The 22,435-nt window shown below is 39.3% G+C and overlaps 1 protein-coding gene across 5 annotated transcripts in view; it reads right to left on the bottom strand.

Annotated features, from left to right (window-relative positions):
* Positions 1 to 22,435, bottom strand: part of arhgef12a (Rho guanine nucleotide exchange factor (GEF) 12a) — a 39,126-nt gene that overhangs the window by 6,461 nt on the left and 10,230 nt on the right. For 2 of the 5 annotated variants that reach the window (XM_030744457.1, XM_030744459.1), the window contains exons 2-27: positions 16,381 to 16,401; positions 15,483 to 15,574; positions 13,350 to 13,415; positions 9,587 to 9,685; positions 8,443 to 8,492; positions 8,203 to 8,260; positions 7,875 to 8,038; positions 7,563 to 7,607; positions 6,979 to 7,098; positions 5,289 to 5,375; positions 4,850 to 4,984; positions 4,573 to 4,674; positions 4,335 to 4,445; positions 4,122 to 4,220; positions 3,554 to 3,596; positions 3,120 to 3,225; positions 2,763 to 2,900; positions 2,617 to 2,649; positions 1,868 to 1,982; positions 1,665 to 1,776; positions 1,383 to 1,577; positions 1,164 to 1,305; positions 1,036 to 1,068; positions 789 to 940; positions 402 to 548; positions 134 to 219 (exon numbers count right to left, since the gene is read on the bottom strand). In XM_030744457.1, the coding sequence (XP_030600317.1) occupies positions 134 to 219; positions 402 to 548; positions 789 to 940; positions 1,036 to 1,068; positions 1,164 to 1,305; positions 1,383 to 1,577; positions 1,665 to 1,776; positions 1,868 to 1,982; positions 2,617 to 2,649; positions 2,763 to 2,900; positions 3,120 to 3,225; positions 3,554 to 3,596; positions 4,122 to 4,220; positions 4,335 to 4,445; positions 4,573 to 4,674; positions 4,850 to 4,984; positions 5,289 to 5,375; positions 6,979 to 7,098; positions 7,563 to 7,607; positions 7,875 to 8,038; positions 8,203 to 8,260; positions 8,443 to 8,492; positions 9,587 to 9,685; positions 13,350 to 13,415; positions 15,483 to 15,574; positions 16,381 to 16,401 (2,551 nt within the window). The remainder of the gene's footprint in view (positions 1 to 133; positions 220 to 401; positions 549 to 788; positions 941 to 1,035; positions 1,069 to 1,163; positions 1,306 to 1,382; positions 1,578 to 1,664; positions 1,777 to 1,867; positions 1,983 to 2,616; positions 2,650 to 2,762; positions 2,901 to 3,119; positions 3,226 to 3,553; positions 3,597 to 4,121; positions 4,221 to 4,334; positions 4,446 to 4,572; positions 4,675 to 4,849; positions 4,985 to 5,288; positions 5,376 to 6,978; positions 7,099 to 7,562; positions 7,608 to 7,874; positions 8,039 to 8,202; positions 8,261 to 8,442; positions 8,493 to 9,586; positions 9,686 to 13,349; positions 13,416 to 15,482; positions 15,575 to 16,380; positions 16,402 to 22,435) is intronic. The other 3 variants (XM_030744458.1, XM_030744460.1, XM_030744461.1) reach the window with 2 other exon arrangements.

The raw sequence follows: 22,435 nt of genomic DNA, 5'->3' as shown, positions 1-22,435 counted from the left end.
TGGGCAACAGTTCAATTTCACTGTACACAATATTTTTTTTTTTCCTCCACCACATCAGTCATCTTGAATTTTATTCAATTAAAGGAATTATATGAAAGAGAAAATACAATTTTAGCATGAAAATTGTACTCACCCAGGAAAGCAAGTCGTCTCCTATCTGATCAATTACTGAAGAGTCGTTTCTCTTCCGAACGGCTGCCATTTGATCTGATATGTTAACTGAAATTTAAAGGGGAGGAACCAATGGACAGTCAGCATGCGTGTGTATGAAATTAAAAAAGAAAAAAAGAAGAAGAAGAAGAAAGAAGAATACAGTTTGGCCTTACTTTAAACTTGAATTAAATTTGTACTACATTACTTTTCAGGTGTTTTACTGAGCATATGTATGTTTTTGTGCATACCATGCAGCTGCAGAACCTCTTCCAGGTTGGTAAAAATATTCTTGATATCAGCAGGAGGCAGGATGGACTCTTTGGTGAGCTTCTGGTAGAAAACGTTGTCCAAAACCTTCAGCATCCGTACATGCGCACGTTCTGTATAAAACAGCTCTGCAGCCACGACACAAGATGTTAATTCAGGCTGGCAGATATTTGCACATTTCAACAAAAATACATCTGACAGCAGCTTGGATTGGATCCCAACAAATGCTCTGCTGCATATTTCTCTTCTCTTCTACTCACTATATTCTGCAATAGTATTTTAAAGCACATGGAGAGCACCCCTTGAAAAATATAGCATTAGCTTCACATTTTTTTTTTTTTTTTTTTAAAAACAGTGCCAGTCCTCACCGTGGATAACCTCCTGTCTCTTGATTTCATGAGGCCTGAGACCAGCGAGAACCTCTGGAGGCACCAGCTTCTGCCAGTTTGGGGGATCACACTCAGAATCTGTTCCCTGGTCATCCTCACTCTGGATATCAGCAGGAGGGAGTTCCTCAATCCTACAGCAATACAGAAATTTAGCTTTTCATCTAGGTTTTTTTTTTTTTAAATTTAAGATCTTTATGAGAAAGTCCAAATAATCTGGTATTCTTACCTTCTTATGGCCTTTGGTGTTCCCTCATGAGCTCTACACAAAGTGCCAACAGAGAAATCAGTGATAAAAATAAGAACTTTTAATGAAAAGAAATAGTCGTGTTTGTGGAGATGAGACTTTAAATGCACCTGTCACTTTCTTTGTCATCCTCTGGCAGTTGATCCAGGTTATATAGATGGTCAAAGTGCGTAGCAGGGTATGGCAACCCATCCACAGACTCGGACTGAAGGACTTCATTCACCCTGCAGGGGCCAAACGTTGGAGTCCCACCTACCAGATAACAAGTTAATAGCTTCCATCGCTTCCTCCAGCATACTCTTGTTTAATTCAGTCATTTGCATGCTCACCTATATCAGTATCTCTGCTAGTGTCAAAGCTGTAGGTGGTGCTAACTGGAGATGATGAGTTAACAGACATGGAGTGCTTAAGTTCAGAGCCCTCGCTTGATTGGCTGCCTCTGAGACGACTGGATTCTGTGTGCTCACTTGCAGGCTGAGACATCTGTTTCTGAGGCCGGGGTCTTCCATCCTGGGTCTTACCTGCTGAATACACAGATAGGGAGTATCAAAATTTTAAAAAGCTGTGAAAGCTATGTCATTATTTTTGGTAATTTTAAATTCCCATCTTACCTGGTGCTTCAGGGCGGATTCTCCGATGCTGAGGTACAAGAATATTAAATTTATTATTCTTGTTAGGTTTTTTCACTTTCTCTTCTCCTTCCTTTTCCGTCTTGATGCTTCTCTGTAGTTCATTAAAAGGAAAGACAAAGTGTCATGGAGGTAATAGGCGGAACAGAAAGAACTCTCATTGTGTAAAGACAAAACTGGATTACCTTAATCTTGGGAAGAAAGCTGATCCGAACACGTTTGGACTCCAAACTGCGAGGTTCCTTGACCCTCACACCAAGGTGCTTCATGTATGTATATATAACATACTGCATTGTAGTGCTAAAAAAATGACAACCTTTGAGTCTGAATGCTTGCTGAATTATAATTAACAAAACAAGACAATGCTAAAATTAAAGAGAGCAAGTATCCATATTGTGATCCGTACCATATGTCATACCAGTCATTCTCACGCAAAGTCTACACAAACCATCTGGGTTGTGCTGTGACCATATGGCATTTCAAACAAGACTGTTTCAATCAGTCACACGTTTGAATTATTTAATATAAACATACTGCATAAATTACATGTTTTCTTTAATAGATTGCTCCTCCGCTTAATTTGTAAATCGTGGGGGATGTAGAATGGGGCTCGGATGACACCAATATGTATTCTTGGTTGAAACATCAAAGACTGTGCTTTAAAGGTGAATAATTACTACCACTGGCAAGTTATTCATTTTGCAGCAGATTGCTTTCTAATGATAATTTCAAGGACTGAAAAGATTTAATAAAATGAGCCATGACACAACAACTCCCTTAGTTAATTGAGAGGCATATTACAGAATGTAAATATAGCACAGACACAGATGGTTGGAGGGGCCATGGGAGTTGTTAAACTCTTAAAAAAAATTTAAATCTCCGTTACATGATTTAAGAAACTCGCTTCAAATAACTGCAACCAAAGTTTTCTTACCATTTCTCTTCCTCTGTGAGCTGAGTAGTTAACCTGTTAACAGTCCAAAGAATAAAAATGGATGAGATTTGATAGTGCTAATATATGGTGTTCCAACCAGCATGTGCCTGTATGTGTGACTGTATGTGTCTCTATGTGATACTTACAGGATATCGTCTATTTTTGTGATGATGTTTTCAGCATATGAGCGTTCCCGCTCGAGTGTGACGCGGTCTCTGACTCTTTCTTGGTCCAGTCTGGCCAGCTCTGCTTCAGCCACTGTTAGACCCATACTGCGCTTCTGCCTACATGTACCACCACACCAGGCAGTATACTGTTATTACTGTGACCAGGTTGATAATGTCTTAAGAGAGAAACGAGTAAACAGTGGACTGCAAAACCTTAATTTCTTTTCTATATACCTGATGTGGGAGCTGAAAAAATTCTTAAGTTCTGTAATTGATCAGAACCTACAGCATCATAAAAAAATACAAATTCAGAACTGAACTGAATTCAGAATTTACCTGAAATCTTCAAGGTTCTTCTGAATGTCAGGGAGCAGAGAGTCCTGCAGCGTTTGAACATGTTGTCTGTTTATCTCCTCAGGGATCAGTTCTGTCCGCCGCCGGTCTGCAAACACACACACACACACACACACACACACACACACACACACACACACACACACACACACACACACACACACACACACACAAATATCAAAGGATTGCAGCATGTCCACACTAAATAAGTGGTATTAAAGCTAAGCAATACTTTCCGAACCATCAGAGCATTTGATTTCTTAAGACCTTGGCAAAGAGTGTGCTTGGCTGGCTGAGGATCAACTTATAGGGACTGTATAATGAGGATGTTTAAAATGGCCACAAAAAAAAAAAAAATCACCAATTCCAAATGATGGGTAACTAAATGATGCAGAAGCCCTGTATGGAATACTTACCGAGATCAGCCGAGACAGATTCAGGAACGGCAACTTTTAAATTCTGCGAAAGAGAGAAAGAAAGACAGAAAGAAAGACAGAAAGAAAGAAAGAAAGATTGATATTTTAAAAGCAAATCGGGTAATAAAGGACTGAGTGTACCGAAGTCAAGTAAAACACTGCTAAGCGTTCTCTGCCTGAGTACAGGTCATAAATAAAGATGCACATTAAATGGTACAGTAAATGGACTGGCATTTACAGTGCTTTTCTAGTCTTATTGTGCACTTGAACCTCTTTTATCATCACCTATGATAAAACCGTAACAGACAATTAGGAACAAATAAACCACCCTTTTCGGACCTGTAAATGCAACCATCTTAATAGTTAAGCGTTAACTGTGAAAATGCTCCATTTTTGCTCATGTGAGTGTTTTAAGACACAGATAACATGTTTGGACTTTGTTTGGTCTAATTAGTATAATTTTGTAAATACCCAGAAATGTGACAATATGTTACAATAATTTACTAAAATCTAAACCAATGCCATACTGTGTGCATGTTGTGTGACATAAAGACAGATGAAGACTCACTGCTCCCCGGTCAATGAAGAAGGTGTGAAGGTCCATGAACACCCGCCTGGTCTCTTTGGAGTTGGTCTGCTTATAGAAGTCAGCATAGAGGTAGCAAAGCTGAAGGCACAAAATATTACAAATCAAAATAAAACTAGGAACTGTGGAGTATTCCAGGTTGCACAAAAATAGTAAATAATACACAAAAGATAACAAATATAAAGAAAGTCTTACCACAGGAGCAGGGTCAAACTGAGAGATGACATGATACAGAAAGGCTGCGAGGTGGGCGGGGCGAGACTTGAGCAGCTCAATACTGTTAAAGCTGTTACACTGGCCGTTTGTCTGAAAAACAGTCAGTACAACAGTTTACCTCTCGTCTTAATCTGAAATAAGTAATCTGACAAGACATCTGAATCTGACGTTAAATTAAACAAAAGAGATGAAACAGTGTCCCGTGAAAAAAAAATACCTGCTCCTGGTCTGAGTCAAAATAGTCATCTTCAGCTCCAATGATTTGCGAGACAAGGCGAGACGAGGAGGGACTGCTGACTGTGGTAGGAGACAGAGAGTCCTGTCGACGAGACGTTGGGGTATTGTGAATATGCATCTGTCATTTGTACATTTATAATTTCTTGACCTTATTGTGTGGTTGTATTTGTCAGTTATCTACACACACCAGCAAGGGGAAAGACAGATAAATAATAAGCATAAAGCTAATTTGTATAAAAGGCAAAGTTTATAGCTACCAGATCAGTGGTGTCCTCAGTCTCTGGGGAGTGGCAGGAGTTGTAGCTGTTCCTGGGCGTGCTCTTTGGGCTGGGGCAGGCGAACTCTCTTAGACACTGGCTCTCTGGAGATGAAGGCCCAAATACGCAAGATATCTGAAAGTGGGATGGAACAAAGCACCTTTGTAAAGTATCCAAATTTTACACAAAATACAACAACAACAACAACAAATTATATATTAGTTGTTATACTTGAGAGTCATTTGAATGTAGAACTGGTAAACACAAATATCATCCTTGCACTCGTGGTGTTTAGAACTAAATAAGCCCCAAAGCTAAGCAGGGCTGATTGTGTTTATTTAGCATTAATATTCTAAGGCATACCAGGTTTTGGAATTGGATTTAAATATTTTATTTAGAAAGATTTTTAGATTGTGTTGTTTTAAAATTGATTACTTACAGGGGTGCTGCTCCAGGTCAGGTCTGTGTTGTTCTCTGCCTTGGAGACAAGTGCATGCTCATCTGCATCGTCACTTGGAACAATCTCCTGAGGATTCAGTAATACACTGTTAACAATTATAAAAGAATATATATACACAGTACCAAAAGTTTGGACACACTTTCTCATTCAGTGTTTTTATGTTTTATTTCTCCTACAGTGTAAATTAATACTGAAGTCATCTGGACTATAAAGGAGTACATAAGGAATCATGCAGTAAACTTAAAAGATTTTAACAAACCAAAATATGGTTTAGATTCCTTTAGAAAGAAAAATGACAATCCATCATTACTTAACGGTCAGCCAATCTGAAAAATTTCAAGAACTTTCAAAGTATCCTCAAGTGCAGTCACAAAGACCATCAAACATTACGATGAAACTGGCTCTCATCAGGACCGCCCCAGGAAAGGAAGACCAAGAGTTTCCACTGTTGCACAGGATAAGTTCATCAGAGTTACCAGCCTCAGAAAATGCAAGTTAACAGCACCCCAGATAAGGGCCCACCTAAATGCTTCACAGAGTTCAAGTAGCACACACATCTCAACAACAACTCTTCAGAGAAGACTGTGAATCTGGACTTTATGGTTAAATTGCTGCAAAGAAGCTGGTTCCAAAAAGTTGAGCGGATGGTTCCTGTATGTGTAGTTCCCACTGTGAAGTATGGAGGAGGGAGTGTGATGGTATGGGGGTGCTTTGCTGGTGACACTGTTGGCAATTTATTCAAAATCAGAGGCAGACTTAACCAGCATGGCTACCACAGCATTCTGCAGCAACATGTCATCCCATCTGGTTTACACTTAGTAGGACCATCATTTGTTTTTCAACAGGACAATGACCTGTAAGGGCTATTTGACCAAGAAAGAGGGTGATGGAGTGTTGCATCAGATGACCTGGTCTCCACAATCACCTGATTTAAACCCAACTGAGATGGTTTGGGATAAGTTGGACTGCAGAGTGAAGGCAAAGCAGCCAACATGTACTAAGCACCTCTGGGAAAACCATTTCAGGTGATTACCTCATAAAGCTGACTGTGAAAATACAAAGAGTGTGCAAAGCTGTAAACAAAGTGAAAGGTGCCTACTTTGAAGAATCTAAAACATACTTTTAAGTTTACTACAGGATTCCTTATGTGTCTCTTCATAGTCTAGATGTATTAATTTACAGCACTGATTTACAATGTAGGAAAAAAATTGAAAAAATAAAACATTGAATGAGAAGGTTTAACTGGTACTGTATATAATTACATAAAGGTAATAAGTTTATCATAAGATATGTTCAATCACCTTTGCAAAATAAACTACGTGCATTGGTAATAGTTAATAAAGTATTTCAACAGTGGAACCTCATAAAATATAAATATTGAAAATTTTACAGGCAGCAGACTTACATGTTAGCTGACGCACATAGCACAAGGCTCAGTGTGTGATGTGTATAAAATAAATTGTCACACAGACACAATGGAGTGGCTTCCCACAGACAAAGTAATCCTCTGATGGGATTTGGATTAATGTTTGTCTGGCACAATGTCTAAATGTTCTACACACACACAAAAAATATATATATACACAAATCACACAACAACTGCTTGGATGTTGCTGTTAGATACGTGTCCCTAGATATTCCAAGTCTCTGGGCATGTTATGGTAACTACCTGTGTTGTCCCAGTGGCCTTGGGGAGCTGACCCTGCAGCTGAGGAATGTGTTTTTTAGCTTCCTGGATGTCTTTCAGTAGTTTAGGGGAGGGTTTTCTGCTGTACTCCTCCTTCATGGCCTGAACAGCAAGAAGAAAGAAATCAACACAAGAACAGGAACAGCAGGGACCTGCCATTTGCTTGAAAGTGGTAAAATATGTCAAAAAAGCAACATTCAGGGACTCTTTATTGTCATTCGCATCATATTTACATACAGTGAAATAAAATTCTGTCCTCAGGTCCCAGTGTTGCCCTTGTAACAGGTATGATAGTCGATAGAAAGTAACAATAATATAAAAAGAAAAAAGTAAACAAAAAAAAACAGTTTAAGATGTGGAGTAAAGGTAGTGACATGTGGTGCAACAGCAGTGATTTGTGCGAATGACAGCAGCAACAGCAGCATGAGTGTGTGCAAAACAGCAGCATGAGCGTGTGCAAGGACTGATAGAGGATGCTTTAATGGTTAAATTATACAGCTGTGCAATAAAGAGGACAAATCACCTTTCCAATACCAGAACCTATAGACAGATAGTGCTATGCTCACCTGCAAGATGTCAGCTTTCTGGTTGCAGACAATAACATTCTCATCCTGTGAGGGAGGGGGGGAGAAAAAAAAGGAGAAGCTGAAAAATATACAGAACTGCAGATGTGAAATATTCAAGCAGATTCATATGACAGATATTCATATAAAAGATATTTAGGCCAGAGAAGATTTGAAAGGATGTGACGTATCACAAATATGACAGCATCTTTAAGGGGGGGGGGATCCAGACAGACCAAGGGAATATCCTCAAGATGGGGAAGATAAAGAAAGAAGACAAAAAATAGAAACAGACAATACTAATGTCTTTAGTACCCATGGTGGCTGCATAGATGAGAGGTGGTCCTGAGGACTGTAGGGGCGTTCTGGTGCTGGAGAGCTTGGAGAGGATATGCTAATTTCAGGCTCTGCTTCAGGCAAATGGATCTGGGCAAGGCCAGGAGGCCGCCCCAACACTGTGAGAGCCACATAGGAGCCCGCTAAAAAACACACACACACACACACACACACACACACACACACACACACACACACACACACACACACACACACACACACACACACACACACACACACACACAGTCACTTTAAGGATTTATTTTTATAATGTAGCATTTGTGAAAACACAGAAAGTGCAACTTACATTTAATGAGTTTCACAACTTCTGTGTGATTAGAATGTGTAACAAGGGTCCCGTTAACCTGCAAGACAGCAGTGGCCATATTCTAAGCACAGCATTACATTATGACATTGCATTTTATTCCCAGTTGTGAAGTGAGTAGATCTACTGAGTGTCCAGAAGGTGGCAGCCTCTGTACTGGCCTTAGATTAGAAAACAGTGACTTGAGCAGTTTAAAGACATGGAGGCAGACAAACAGAATACCTTGATGATCCTGTCTCCTGTCTGAACACCTGCTCGCATAGCAGCCCCATCTGGTAAACACAAAGAAAGAAAAAAAAAAAACATTAAAGAACCAGAAAAGAGAGAATGAAATAGAACAACTGGAAAAATAGAAAATAAGAAGGAAACAAATGATACATTTTCATGATGCAGATATTGGCATTTCTGCACAATGAATACATCATAAATCTCTGACAGAGCAGATGTCACAAAGTGACTATTTTAAAGTGCTATTTTGAAAGACCATAACAGTGGTTATATTACGAGAAGGACCTGTTTCACAGCTCCACCCCAAACAAAGGGATTTAAGCATGAGACAGGTTATTATAAGAGGCAAGTCTGACTAAAGGCAGCAGAGTACAGTTCAAGTACTTTGCAACCCTAAAATAGATTTTGTGTCCTCATGTTTGTAGTAGTGAGGATATGTAACCTGGGGTCACTCAATGAAGAACATAACCTGGTCTGTTCCAATACGGGACAAACAGGATTTATAACCTGTGACGAAATGGTTTGTTTATTTGTGATATGATACCTGGATGTGATCCGTTTCAGTTTCACCACAATAGGACGACTTTTAAAAGAGTAGCAAGATACTACAAATACATTGTGTTTGCTTCTCAGCTTAAAATGAAGTCAAAAAGAAAAGCAAGTTGATAAATTATTCAGATTAAACTAAACACTGTCAGGCACCAACAACAGTGCAACAAAAGCCCTCGATCAGTTCCTTCCTCTGCAGTCTCTATCCACTACTTATAAACCTTGTAGTGTGACCTGATAACAGCCTACATAATCCTCTACAGTCAGAGACTACTGTGGACCACAGAAGCATCCTGTCAAAGTCCCCTCTTAACAAGACAACATGATAAAGCAGAAGCTGCAGCTACAGTGAAACTCTTGAGGAGGAAATAGTTTACAGTCAATAACGTCAGTAGTCTAAATAAATGCGTGGTGGTGGTTACTGAGTCCCAATTACCACTCATATTGGCAAATTCCTAGCAAACTGCCATGATATTCTGATGTCTGTGCATGACATAAAAAAATGTCCATTACAAAAGCTCAAAATAAAGGTGGTTACTGTGGTGACATCTTCTTCTTCTTTCTTATAAGGTTCGAGACTTAATCTTACCTTCTTTGACAAGCTGCACAAACACTGGGTTGTCACCACTGACAGTGAGCCCAAAGCCATTATCATCTTTCTGGATTATTACACATCGCTGGACCAGACCTGCAAGTGAGACAGACCGAAAAGAGAGAACACAGTCTTTGACAGGATCAGGAAGTCACTGAAGAAAGTTTAGTTCACCCAGTTAGTTCACTCTTAATCTGTACTGTGAGGGGATTCCACAATAATCACACCGGGAAGGTGATGAAAAAGAAAAAAAAAAAAAAGAAAAAAAAGGGAGAGAAAAAAAAAGGGAGAAAAAAAAGTCACTGCAAATTTTACACTTTTTCTTCTGCCAATGCAAAAAGCTGAAGCTGTCTGTGTGTGAAGGTTACTGAGAAACCTCAAAGACAACATCAAGTCATGACACTTAAGGAAGTGGATGGGCAAAAAAAAAAAAAAAAAGAAGACCTATTTATTTTTGGATCACTTTTTTTTTTTTCCCCATTTTTAAATTGCAAAACACAGCAGTGGGCTTAGCAGAGAATAGTTCCAGGGTGTCATCTTAGATTACAAAGAAGTATGGTTTAGGTATGTTGAATTTCACATGCCCAAGAAACAAGGCTGACTGCCTGGAAACTAAGAGGCAAAATGGGATTTTATGTATTCTGGACTCAATAATAAAATTTTACATTTACATTTTCTGCCTTCTTCTTCTGCCTTCAACACAAACATCCCACACATACTGGTTGACAAACTATGTGACTCTCCCCATTTAGCACTGGCTCTCTGGCTGTGTGTTTAGTCCTCTCCCATACACCTTGTACGCATATGACTGCCACCTAATCCACTCCACCAACACAGTTATTACATTTGCAGATGACACTACTGTGGCTGGACTCAAATCTGGAGGCAACAAGTCTGCGTACAGAAATGAGGTGCAGAAGCTGTCTGATCTGTTAATAACCTGGCACTCAGCATCAGCAAAACCAAGGAGATGATGACTGACTACAGGAGGCTCACGTAGGACCCAACACTGCCCCGCTCTGCTCTACATCAACTGGGACTGCATCAAGAGGGTTTCCTCCTTTCATTTCCAGCGGACCTACATCTCAGACAATCTCTTGGCCTGCCAACATAACAGCAGTGGTTAAAAAGGCTCATCAGAGACAACATTTCCTGAGAGTGCTACTAAGGAATCACACAGAGAAAAAGCTGTTGGTGGCCTTCTACTGCTCCACCATTGACAGTGTACTGACATACTGAATCACAGTGTGGCACACCAGCTGCTCAGCAGCAGACAGGAAAGCTGTGCAGAGGGTTATCAACACCATCCAGAGAACCATCGGCTGCCCACTGCCCTCCCTAGAGGCCATCTCTAGCTCTCGCTGTCTCAGCAGGGCAAAGAAAATAATCAAAGTTCCTCCCCACTCTGGACAGCACTTGTTCAACCTCCTGCCCTCTGGCAGGCAGTACAGGTGCACAAACAGCCGGACAAATAGACTTAAAAACAGTTTCTTCCCATGGGCCTTCAGAACACTCAACTACTGTAAAACAAAGGAGTGCAAGAGCAATTCTGTACTGAATTGCATCCCTTTAACCACTCTGGTAATGGTAGAGGAATTTTGGTGGAAAAAATTCATCTTCTGCCAACATAATCTTTTTAGGTAGGAGACATCAGAAAATGATGTCTCCTCATATTAGCAACAGCAGATTCCAAAAGGCTGGTACAGAGGCAAAAAAAAAAAAAAAAAAGCTGTGTAATCTAAAAAGAAAATAGATTCAAGTTACTTAGAAACAGTTCAGAGACACAACCTGCTATGAAAAGAATCTGGATGTTGAACTGGCCTTCCTGCAGTCCCGACCAAAAATGCACTGAAAATATTTTAAACAAGCACTACAACTAAATTTCTGAATCAAGCACGCTGAGAAAATGTTTCACTTTAAAACTGCAATTGGTTTTCTCAATTTACAAAAAGTTAGAGTGCTGTTTAAAAAAAGATTTCCTGTCCCAACTTTTTAAAAAATATTGTAAGCTTCAAATTTAAAATAAAATAAAATATTACATATAATATTTTATTTACATTTAATACATGTCTGAAAAACATGCTGATATCCACCCGTTTCCCAGACAAAGCATTGCAGTCTGTTTTCATTTACATTTTACCCAGGGGCCCACCTTTCTTTGGAAACAGTACTGTATATGAGGTCATATTCAAAACTGATCTGACAAGTCAGTTTTTTTTCTCTAGATGGATGGATGGATATCTCGCATATTAGAAAGAGGAATGATACTTTTCAGGTTCTTTGTACAGGGTTTCATTACAAAAAGAAAGGCAAGATTAGACCTTATCTTTTATCTGACCAGCACTTGAGTACATATATAAAAAAATAAATAAATAAATAAAAAAAAAAAAAAATGCAATGTATGCAAATGCTCAGTAACAAATGTAGTCTCATATTTTTTATAGAAGACTCTCCAATAAGAACAAACTCTCTTAAATTGTCATTTCAACACTATCTAGACTGAGAGAGGTGTCCAGTGCTTTCTTTTTGTGTCCTGAGATTTCCTGGTCTCTGCAGCATCAAAAGAGAATTAAGTCGACCGATAGGTCGGTTGGGGGTTGGAGAATAGAAGGAACAGCAGCAATATGTGGAGAGAGGTTAGGGGAGCCAAAAGCCCCAGGTTGGGGGGAAGGGAGTAGAGAGAGGGTTAGGTAGAAATGAAGGGGCGGGGGGGTCAAGGAAGCAGATGAAGCCATATGAATTCAAGACCTGGTGTGAATTTGCCTCTAGATGCTGATCTTACGCTCTCTTAATGCTTTAAAGTATTTAATAGTCTTTGGATGGTATTTATAAACTATGAGGAATGGGATGCTGACATGATCTGAACTAATGAATAATTCAGAGATTAAACTGAAATGTAATCTGCATCCAGCAAGGAAGCAAAATTTATACTAGAGAATAAACTGTAGTAACATCACAGTAACACACACAAAAAAAGGAACACAAGTTACAGACCACGTGATTTTTTTTTTTTTTTTAAGATCACTGCTAAAGTTGCAGCAGACCAGAAACAATGGAGATAAGTGCACACCAATGCTTTGTTGAATATGATAATGGATTATCTTGCTAAACTGTACCCTATAGAGAGCTTAGGCTGCCTCAGCTCAAACTGGCATTTCTGACAGCTGCTTTAAGAATTTGTTTTGTCAATTCATTGCATGTGAGGTAAGCCATATGCAGTCAAGCTGGCTGCAGTGACCACGTCTGTCTCTGCCTGTAAATGTACTCATGTCATTGTACATTAAGTGACAAGCATGAAAGCTAAGTTGAACAAAGTTAAAAGGAGCAGAGGGACAATGAAGTGACATAATGACCTCGCTAATATAGATTCTAAGAAACATGTCACTAAATCTGATGTTTAGTTTGTTTACTTCTTGCAAGCATGTAAGCAGATCCTATAAGGGTTTAAATTAGTTCGAAACTGTCACTCATTTGAAAATGTACAACAACATTACACACTGGTTCAAAAGTTCAGGAGAAGGTTGACTATATAACTGCATCCTTGAATCTAAACATTTATCAAAATTAAGCAGATAAACCAGATTTTGGTTGCAGTTGAGCTGATCTCTTGGCAGTGATTATGTGGCCATCTTATTTTAATATTAGGCTGCATGATCAAATAAGTTAATCTGGGAAAGGCAAACATCTAGAGGCAATCTCACACCAGGAAGCATGTACAAATGCAGCTGCCACACCAGCCATTCCAGCAGGAGCTTCTTACCACAGGACTCAGGCTTCCCCTCTGTTAGCACACTGCTGCTGCCACTCTTCTGCACCACCAGAGCTTCTGCTCACAGCCCCCACCACACAGAACGCAGAGCAGACAGCACACATTCACACACACATAAAGAAACAACCAACACAAGGAAAGGAAACACAAAACAGGAAAGAGAAAATCATGAGGGAGAAATAAACATGAGAGATGAAAAATTAAATGCACAAATAGGCAGTTTAATTTAAAAAAAAAAAATTTGATTTGATTAGGCACTGAAGATTAACTAGCAGCATCAAAAGAGAGGTTGACTCTCTTGTTTTTAAGTATCTTTTTATTTATACTACCTACGTATCTATAGAAATATTTACTGCAAATGTAATTACAGAGGCCAAATGCTTTAAGAACCAAAATGGCATTAAAATAATAATAACCTCAAGTTTGAGTTTATATTAAACATACAAATACTCATAAAAAATAAAGAAGGCTACAAAAGGCCAAGCTCACATGGGACTTCTTTAATGAAAAAAATCTTTCCTAATAGTACAATGGCCATAAAAGTGCAGCTGTACACTTAAACCTTGCACTCATTTAGGTCTGGTAATATTCAATTTTGCCTTCAGTTTTATCATGATGAATAAGCAGCTAGTGAAACTGCATGCAATTTTGGGTGTGCCTGCCCACCACAAGGGTGGTTTTATAAGTTGTGGCAAAGGGGACGATGCTAAAAATAATTCCAAAATCAAGTTTCCATCAACAGAGGAGAAACATTTCTTAGGCCAGTAATTAAAACGAGCACTGACTTTTATTTATTTATTTTTAACAAATTATCAGTTTTTTTTGGAATCAAATATATAAAAAGTCAGTTTTACAACCTATCTTCAGAGCGTCTGACAATTTCTGGCAATCCCTAATAAACCCAAACCACTTCAAAAATACAGAAAGAGAGTGCTTATAGAGAAAATCTAGGAAAAGATTATTAGAGTTCATGCATCTTGCAGGCAAATAAAAGGTACGAGCAGTGATACAGACCATGCAGACATGCAATATTTCAGGACATAGATGTAACAGAGTAGAAACTAAAGATGTAGAAGAAAAAAAAAAAAAAGCATATTTAAGAAATATTTGTTTCTTGATGGATTTGATACATTTTGTTTCATTACCACATCACCAAACATCACAGAAATGAATGTGAAAAGATTTTAGTCTGGTGCTAGACAAAAGCAAAGCAGCAAAGTGAATGTTTTAAGTAACAGAGAGAACTCATCTTGTCTGTGTTTTGTTGCATCATTCAGAGATAAGCCACCATGTGGTGCAGAGGATTTTCTCTCTTGTTGTGAATACAGACGCTTCAGTCATATCTCAAATCACACTGCACTGATTGCTGACAAACACCACTGGGACTGTCACCATATCAGACGAGTCTGTTTCTGAAATATAACAATTTCACCCTGCAATAAACTTGAAACTGGAGCGCATAACAGGCTCAGTGGCTTTTTGTGCCCTTCAAGTATGCATGCACACATGAGACCACCCAACCACTCGGGCATACAAAACCCACTGATTTATGTAAAACTGTGAGACACGTGAACATTATGCACACAGCTACAGATTTTTCAGTCCATTAATCAAACCGTTCTCTGCTTATCAGCTTAACACTGGCAACATGTAATGAAATATAAGCTTCTGACAAACAGTCATAAAGCCGTAATGCCAACGTAACCAGTAAAGACACATTATAGTGAATTAACTACCAGAGAAAGACAATTCCAACTCCAGCTAATAATAAATCACCAAATTCTAATGATAACCAAATAAACAGTTATCTCGGATCAGATCACCCGTGAAGACTGAGATAAAGTTGCCATTTTAAACTCATTCATTAATCAAGCACAAAGCATAGAGCAAGATACAAACATGCCAAACAAGCCATCATGAACACATTGGTTCTATGAGACAATTTGTGAGTGTGAGAGTTAGAGAGAAAGAAAGAAATAGAAATCGTCTGACAGAAACATATGAGGCAGTCAGGGAGGCATTCAGACACCGAATGAAGAGATGGAAAGATACAGTGTGACAGACAGAAGCAGAGTGAGTGAGAAAAGCATGACTTCAAGCATAGAAATGAAAGTGTGAAGTTACCTGTAGGGTCAAACTCATTGGAGGGAGGTAAGGGTTTTTCACTTTTGGATTTCTTGTCTGGGGGGTGGTCTTTATGGTGAATGATGCTGGTTCTATAGAAAGAGGAACACGAGAAAGTGGTAAACCAGGTGGTGGAAGATCACAAGACCAGCATTAGTCCTGTAAGAGCAATCGCATACAACAATATAGACTTTTACACATTTTTTACACATTTTTTTTTTTTTTTTAACTGAAAAGGTCATTGTAACGCATACATATCTTACTGTACTACTACAGAATAAATACAGCCTTCAGGCAAGTAAAAATCCGGGGTAACTGCAGCAGCACCAAGAACCAGCTATTGTTCATTTTATTATTGAGAATAATGTGCAGGAGGACCTCCTAGTCTATGAATCATGCTGAGTATGTCTACTGTATAATGTGACATGTCAAGAGGAAGTGGAACCGCTCTCCTGAGTGCCCAAAGAGCAGGGCCAGAGAAAGGATGCTTCTCAGTGGAGATACCACAAGGCCGGACTCCAGCTTGAACCTTGGGAGGCAATGTATGGCTGCCTCCGCCTATACTGGCCCCAACTGTGAAAGGCCACTGTTCTGTTCACAGTGAAAGGCAGCGATGGGCCGCCCTTAAAAGAGGGACCCCTTTGTCCGTCACTCTGTGTGTGTGTGTGTGTGTACACACATGCATTTTTCTTTTTTTTTTTGTTGGGGGGGGGGGGGGGGGGGGGGTCAAACCCAAAAGACTTCTGTGTTATAGCACGCCAGGCCTAGTAAAATCTGCCTCATTTCCCCCATGCAGAACTCTGTGCATGCCAAGGACTAGTATGTATGTATGTATGTGTGTGTTACCACACGATTTCCTATCCATAAGTGTGCAATACAATAGGATAAAGATTCTTACCTGTTTACTTTCTTGGGAAACCTGCAAGATAAAACAGAATAACTATTAGCATCCTACAGAAATGCTCTGACAGAATTCTAATGTAATGTAATGTAGAGCACAAAAGCTGAACTGCTTATTCCTGTTTGGAGGGTAAAAAAACAAGATGTCGTGCTGACAGCTTCTCATGAGACCCATATAGTAGTAAACATGATAATCCCGATCAAACATCAGAGTTCTTCAGCTGCAGATTAAAGCCTTTTCCAGGTCAAATGTCCTCTGCCTCTCAGATCTCATCTGGGCATGTGTGTGTGCTGTGATCTAGTTCTTCAGTCATCATAACTTGACTATAATAATCATATCCTAATCGTACACAGGGCCTGTTCCCTTCAAAGTGGCATGCTCCAAGACTGATCACTGCCACAGAGTGAAGCAGTGATGAAATAATTAGGGGATACTGTCAGCACCATATTGGAAAAGGCAATGTTTTCCAGGATACTGGAGATCTGCCTCTGCTTTCATAAAGCATGAAAGGAAATTTATAGGACAGGCAATTTAAAGAAATACTATACTGCTAACTGCAGTATAGTATGCGAAGTGCATGTGAATGTGTCATTCACATGCTTAAGATACACCCTTAACAGAGTCACCTGATATATTGTGCATATTAGCATTTGTGTACCAATCTTACAAATCAAGGGCCAGTTGAACCTCACACTTCGTACTTCTAAACTAAATTTTAATCCAGTACTCAAAGATAAGATAAAATGTGTTTTAGGGTCTCTGAAAGTTATTAAAGCGAGTCAAAGACAATCAATTCCAAAGCAGGATGGCAGGAAGGGTCACAGTAATCATAGATTTTTTTTTAATATTGATTTATTTTGTAATTTAAGGAAAATATCTTGAAAACTCTCAGTGTTTGAGTCAATTATACAAGTGTCACTGCAACACTTGTCAACAGTCCAAGTTGGGGTCCACAAAGTCAGCACTACTCATTTTTCTCTAGACAGAGTGAGCCATAATTTGCCATTTTACATCATTTAGTATGAGAAACCACTTCAACCAGCCCAAATTTAGGTTCTGTTTTATTATTTTTTTACTGTGAAGAAGTGGAAAACATGGAAAAGACTGATGTCTCACTGTGGAAATAATCACACAGCAGTGAAATCCATTTTCACACTTTGCTGTACTACCCCAAAGTCTTTGTTCAGGCTTGACCCTCTATGTATGTGTTATATGCTACACAAAATGCTTGAAAAAAAAAGTAAAAAGATCAAAACAATAGCAAATGCACAGTACATTAATACAAACAGTATTACAAATAACTACTCATTTCAGAATACTAGTCTTCAGTAAAAGGGAGGTCTCACGACATAGTAGCCCACATTAACTCTTTTTCTCCTTGTGACACTGTGTCTCATTCAGAGCCATGCAGGGGCAGCTGAATGGCCCGTTTATGAAAATGCCTCAGACTGTAATAAGTTCCAGAGCCTTCAGCAGGGGAAAAAAAAAAAAAAAACTAGATTTAAGTAACCCATTCCCTAAGAAACCTCTGAATTGGAAGGATTGAAAAGTCAGCACAAACACACACAAAGTGAAATGGTACATGTGAATGCACAAGCTCAGAGTTGGCAAAACTGAGTAGGCACATGTTGTTTTTGGTTGATCATACAGGAGCAAATGAAAACATGACAGGCAAACCAAGAGGATTAATGATGCATCCAGTTGTCTACAATGACTGTGCTAAATTACGCTTATGAAATAATGCTGCTGTTCCTCTTCATGGGGTCTTTCACTTGGTAAATAAGTTGAAAGAGAACTAAAAAAGGAAATTTGTTCAGAATGGTAACGTGCTATTTTACATCCTTAAAAAAAACCTGAGTCAGAGCCAGCACAGTCTCTAGAAGAAGAAATAAGAAAAAGGACCTAGCATGTCTGAGACACGTTTAAAGACTGAGGACGACGAAGGAAATTACGAAAGAAGATTGCAACAAATGATAAAAACAAGAGAAGTGCTAACAACAACAAGACCTGAGTAGTGGCATAGGAAGTTTTAAAACAGGCAACTAAAATTGAAACACAGGGTAGAGATGGACTGAAAACCAGAGACTGAGGCCTCAAATAAATAGATGTGCTTTCAAAAAAAAAATGTATTTACATTGGATCAGAAGAAATTAATTCACACACAAATACAAGTACTGGAAAAAGTTATTTTGCTATTCAAGCTTTAAGGATATCAGACACAATGAGTTTCGCCAACATAATAAATACACAGTGCTACAATAATATTCTTTAAATTATAGGTACCATTCCTGAATCAAAAAATATCCTGCTGCGCCAAATCCTGAAGCGGCCACACTTTTGGTGGAAGTCTATGAAAATACACCACTTCAGAGCTTGACCATTAAACTTCCCTAGTTGCCCCTGGCAAGCACATCTATGCTACAGCTAACCATTTAAAGGTCTGGGTTGTCGGTTACAACAAACGCTTTCAAAGTTACAATAAAAATAGATATAGGCTAAAATAAAAAAATAAATAAAAACTTTCCATCTAAGGACAACTTTCTGCCTGGGTGGATGTGAGTGCTGCTGTCACATTGGTTTTGGCACTCAACCAGTGCCAAGAAAAAAACTGAAAGAAAAGGAATAACAACAACGCCCGGGCATCACAGCAAAACTACAGCACAGCCCTGCTGAGAGACAGACAGGCCTGGTATGGAAACAGTGCTTCAGAATAACAGCTGAATGTAAAAGCTGTGTGGCAATGATTACAATGTGATATTACATTGTAAGGGAGATACGTGGCACTTAAGGAATCCTGAATAGAAATTTTTGAGGAAAGCACACACCAAAGATGGTGCTTGTTTGACCCCTCCCCGAATGAGCCAATCATCTGCTTTATAACCGCCAAACCAGGAAAAACAAACAAACAAACAAAAAGCCATATGAACCAACTAAGTTGTGGCATTGACACACGTGCACAAATGAGGTTTGCTAGTTTCAAATGAGTTTCTGGCATATCTACTGATGGTGTAGTAGCAATGTATGCAAGTCTGTTTATAATATACTGGCTTACTATATCCATAATGAAAATTGGAAATACATTTTTCAAGAAACAAACACTGGCTGTGTTGGCACTATGGTTTTAGTGGTAAATGTAGCCGTAAGATTTAGAAACACTGTCCATGCACAAAATAAGGATAACATGAATGGAGAAAAGCCTAAACAACGTCCGGAACGAACGCATGCAGCAGTGTCAGTGGGGACCCATTTCACTGCAGCACCATAGGTGTGCTTGCTTGAGCGCATGCAAAAAAGTTTGCTTCACCATTTTAGCCATCAAATACCATGAAACCGTTATTTTAAAAAATAAATAAATAAATTTATCATACAAAAATTTGGTCATACTCGAAAATGATACTTACTAAATGAGAGAATCCATCTTTCAAGCAATGGTTATTTCCTTTAGTTGAACTCATTCCCTGTGTGTGCCTATATACAGCTACATAGTGGCCTGATAATTGCATACACAAAAATGGGTGGTTCAAGTCCACTGAAGGCTGTAATGTCTAAGAAAATAAATTAAACTGGAAATGCATTAAATAGTGTAGTTTATTCTTCCTTCATAATCAACTGATCATGTCAGTGGTTAAAAATAAAAAGTGAAAAGCAATACGAGTTAGACCATGGATCACTGACAAACCTACTGCCCCCAAAACAACGCTATCTTGGTTTGCCGATTTCAGACAATAGCACGCATTCATAACACAAACCCAAGGGTTACTGTCCAAGAAAAGTAATTGTCATGACCACGTGGGCAGCTAAATGTCTTAACTGGCTGTATTGGGAGTGCATTATCATAGCTCAGGCTTACAATTGAGGTTTATCTAAAATCATCTGTCATAGCTGGAGTTGAACTAGGAAAAGGAGATAGTGTAGTTGTGACTAAGCAAATTCTGATAATAGCCATGTCTGGTTTGGTAATACTATAGGGTCTCACTTCAGAATTTCCATGGAACAATATTACTGACACACACTAAAGCTCACAACCTCACAGTAAATGTCTCAGAGAACCAATGTGATAGTTCATATCAGCAGTGTGTTTTTTTCTCTTTGCCCCAATAATACTTCAAAAACTGTGCAAGGTGTTAATTTCTTCTCCAATATTCATTAGTAGTTTTTGTCAAGTTTCAGGGGCCGAGTAAAATTAGTCAAGTTCTTGGTTCCAGTTTCTCGGTTATTAGTTTACAGGTTTTCTTTTTTTTTTTTTTTTTTAATTAATCATGGATATAAATAACAAACAGTTAAAATAATCACTAGTTGGAGTACTAGAAAATATAAAGAACAGAATGATGTGAACAGAAAACATGCTGTACTGTTTAAGCATCACTAGTGCTCTGTAAAACAGCATCTGATTCTACTTGGAGAGGTTGTACACTGCTGCAACACTAAAGAGCTTTCTTACTAATAAAAAAATAAACTTGGACCATGTCAATCCTTGTACTACAGTGACAATGACTGTAATTCTTCTACATTGTGGGTTTTGTTAGGCAATTTTCACATCTTATATGCAGATCTGAGCGAAACTACAAAACCAACAAGCTAAAAACAGCCCCCCCCCCCCCCCCCTTTCCTATGAAACCTCACAGACAACACTCAAGAAACAGTTTCAAAGTTCATTCAATACTTCAGATCCAGCTATATAAAAGTCTGAGTGAGGACCTCTTCCTGGAGGGGGCCATTAAATATGCAGTAAGTGAGAAAGAGAGAAAGACGGCAGAGTCAGAACAGGGTGGGATAAGAGGGAGGGGCAGTACTGGAGCGGGCCTGGGCTTGAATGCTCCATTGAGGTTTGGTGTTTTGATGGAAAACTGTGGCAGAGCTGGGCCAACTGCAGCAACAGTGGCAGCAAGAGAGGCCGGGACCAGACCGGCCCGTGGAGAGAGAAAGACGAGAAGGAGGGAGGACGAACAGCCCTGAGGGAGCAGGACTCTGACACACAGCCATTTCTGTGCACAGGTCTCCCACACTAAAGAGGAAGGGAAACAATATGTAAGGAACCAGACCAACTAATGCAAGATGCAGAGGAAATACTTCAGATTACTCTCAGTTCCTCTTAGAATTAATCTAAGCAGATTTTGGCAGATTATAAAAGTTTATCTCGGAGACGAATTATAAGAGACTGATTCAATGTTTATAAGAGCCAACACAGAAAAATAAGACATTTCAAACTCAAGGTAAGATCTGGCAATTTGCAGCTAACATACCCAAGTTAAGAAACACAGTTGGCTTAATAAGCCAAGCATTACCTTGACTATCCCCTGTCATACAATGCTGCTGTTGTAACTTGTACTAAGGGAAGTTGCTGTAATGTAAAGTCCCCCACCAGAAGCAGAGCAATACAGTTCACAGCACAGCCAGGCGTTGTTGGAGCTACAAGGGGTGGAGCCCTGTCTGTTACTAGGACAGGATTGGACAGTTTGGGAGTTGCCTGCAGGCTGCGGAGATCAGACTGAGGTGTGTCCATTCCAGGAGGTGAAGTACACCATCACACACGGCAACACTCCCTGAGATGTTAGATTACTTTGGAAAATTTGGCAGAGCTGGAGTACAAGTCTGTGGTGACAGCACAATGTCCTCAGCTGGAGTTTTGTGCTAAGTTATGGCTCTGGCTTGCCAAGTACCTTATGGAACTGGCAATAACTGCTTTTTAACCAGCCAGCCATTCATCCCACCTCCTTACAAGTGAGATTTTTATCTCCACCGTGTAATGATACAGTCACTTGAACAGTCTGATTCATGCCTGGAGCCAGCCAATGGGAGAGAATACAAACACAGTGCTTGTTATCTAATCTATATACCTGAGTCACACAATTTGGGTGCACACACAAAAACAGTCTGCTTGACGTCACTTTCGACTCCCTGCCAACGACAAAGGCGTTCTTTACACCCACACTGCGATTTTCCTTTTATAAACCACTGTCTCCACTACACTCTAGCCTCATGTCAGATGCGATGATGTCACTTTCAATATGTGACCTAAGCAGGGTTACCATGTGGCACTGTGTATACTGAA

Source organism: Archocentrus centrarchus, chromosome 13 (genome assembly GCF_007364275.1).
Source record: "Archocentrus centrarchus isolate MPI-CPG fArcCen1 chromosome 13, fArcCen1, whole genome shotgun sequence".
Taxonomy (NCBI): Eukaryota; Metazoa; Chordata; class Actinopteri; order Cichliformes; family Cichlidae; genus Archocentrus; species Archocentrus centrarchus.
This window is presented reverse-complemented; position numbering and strand designations above follow the sequence as displayed.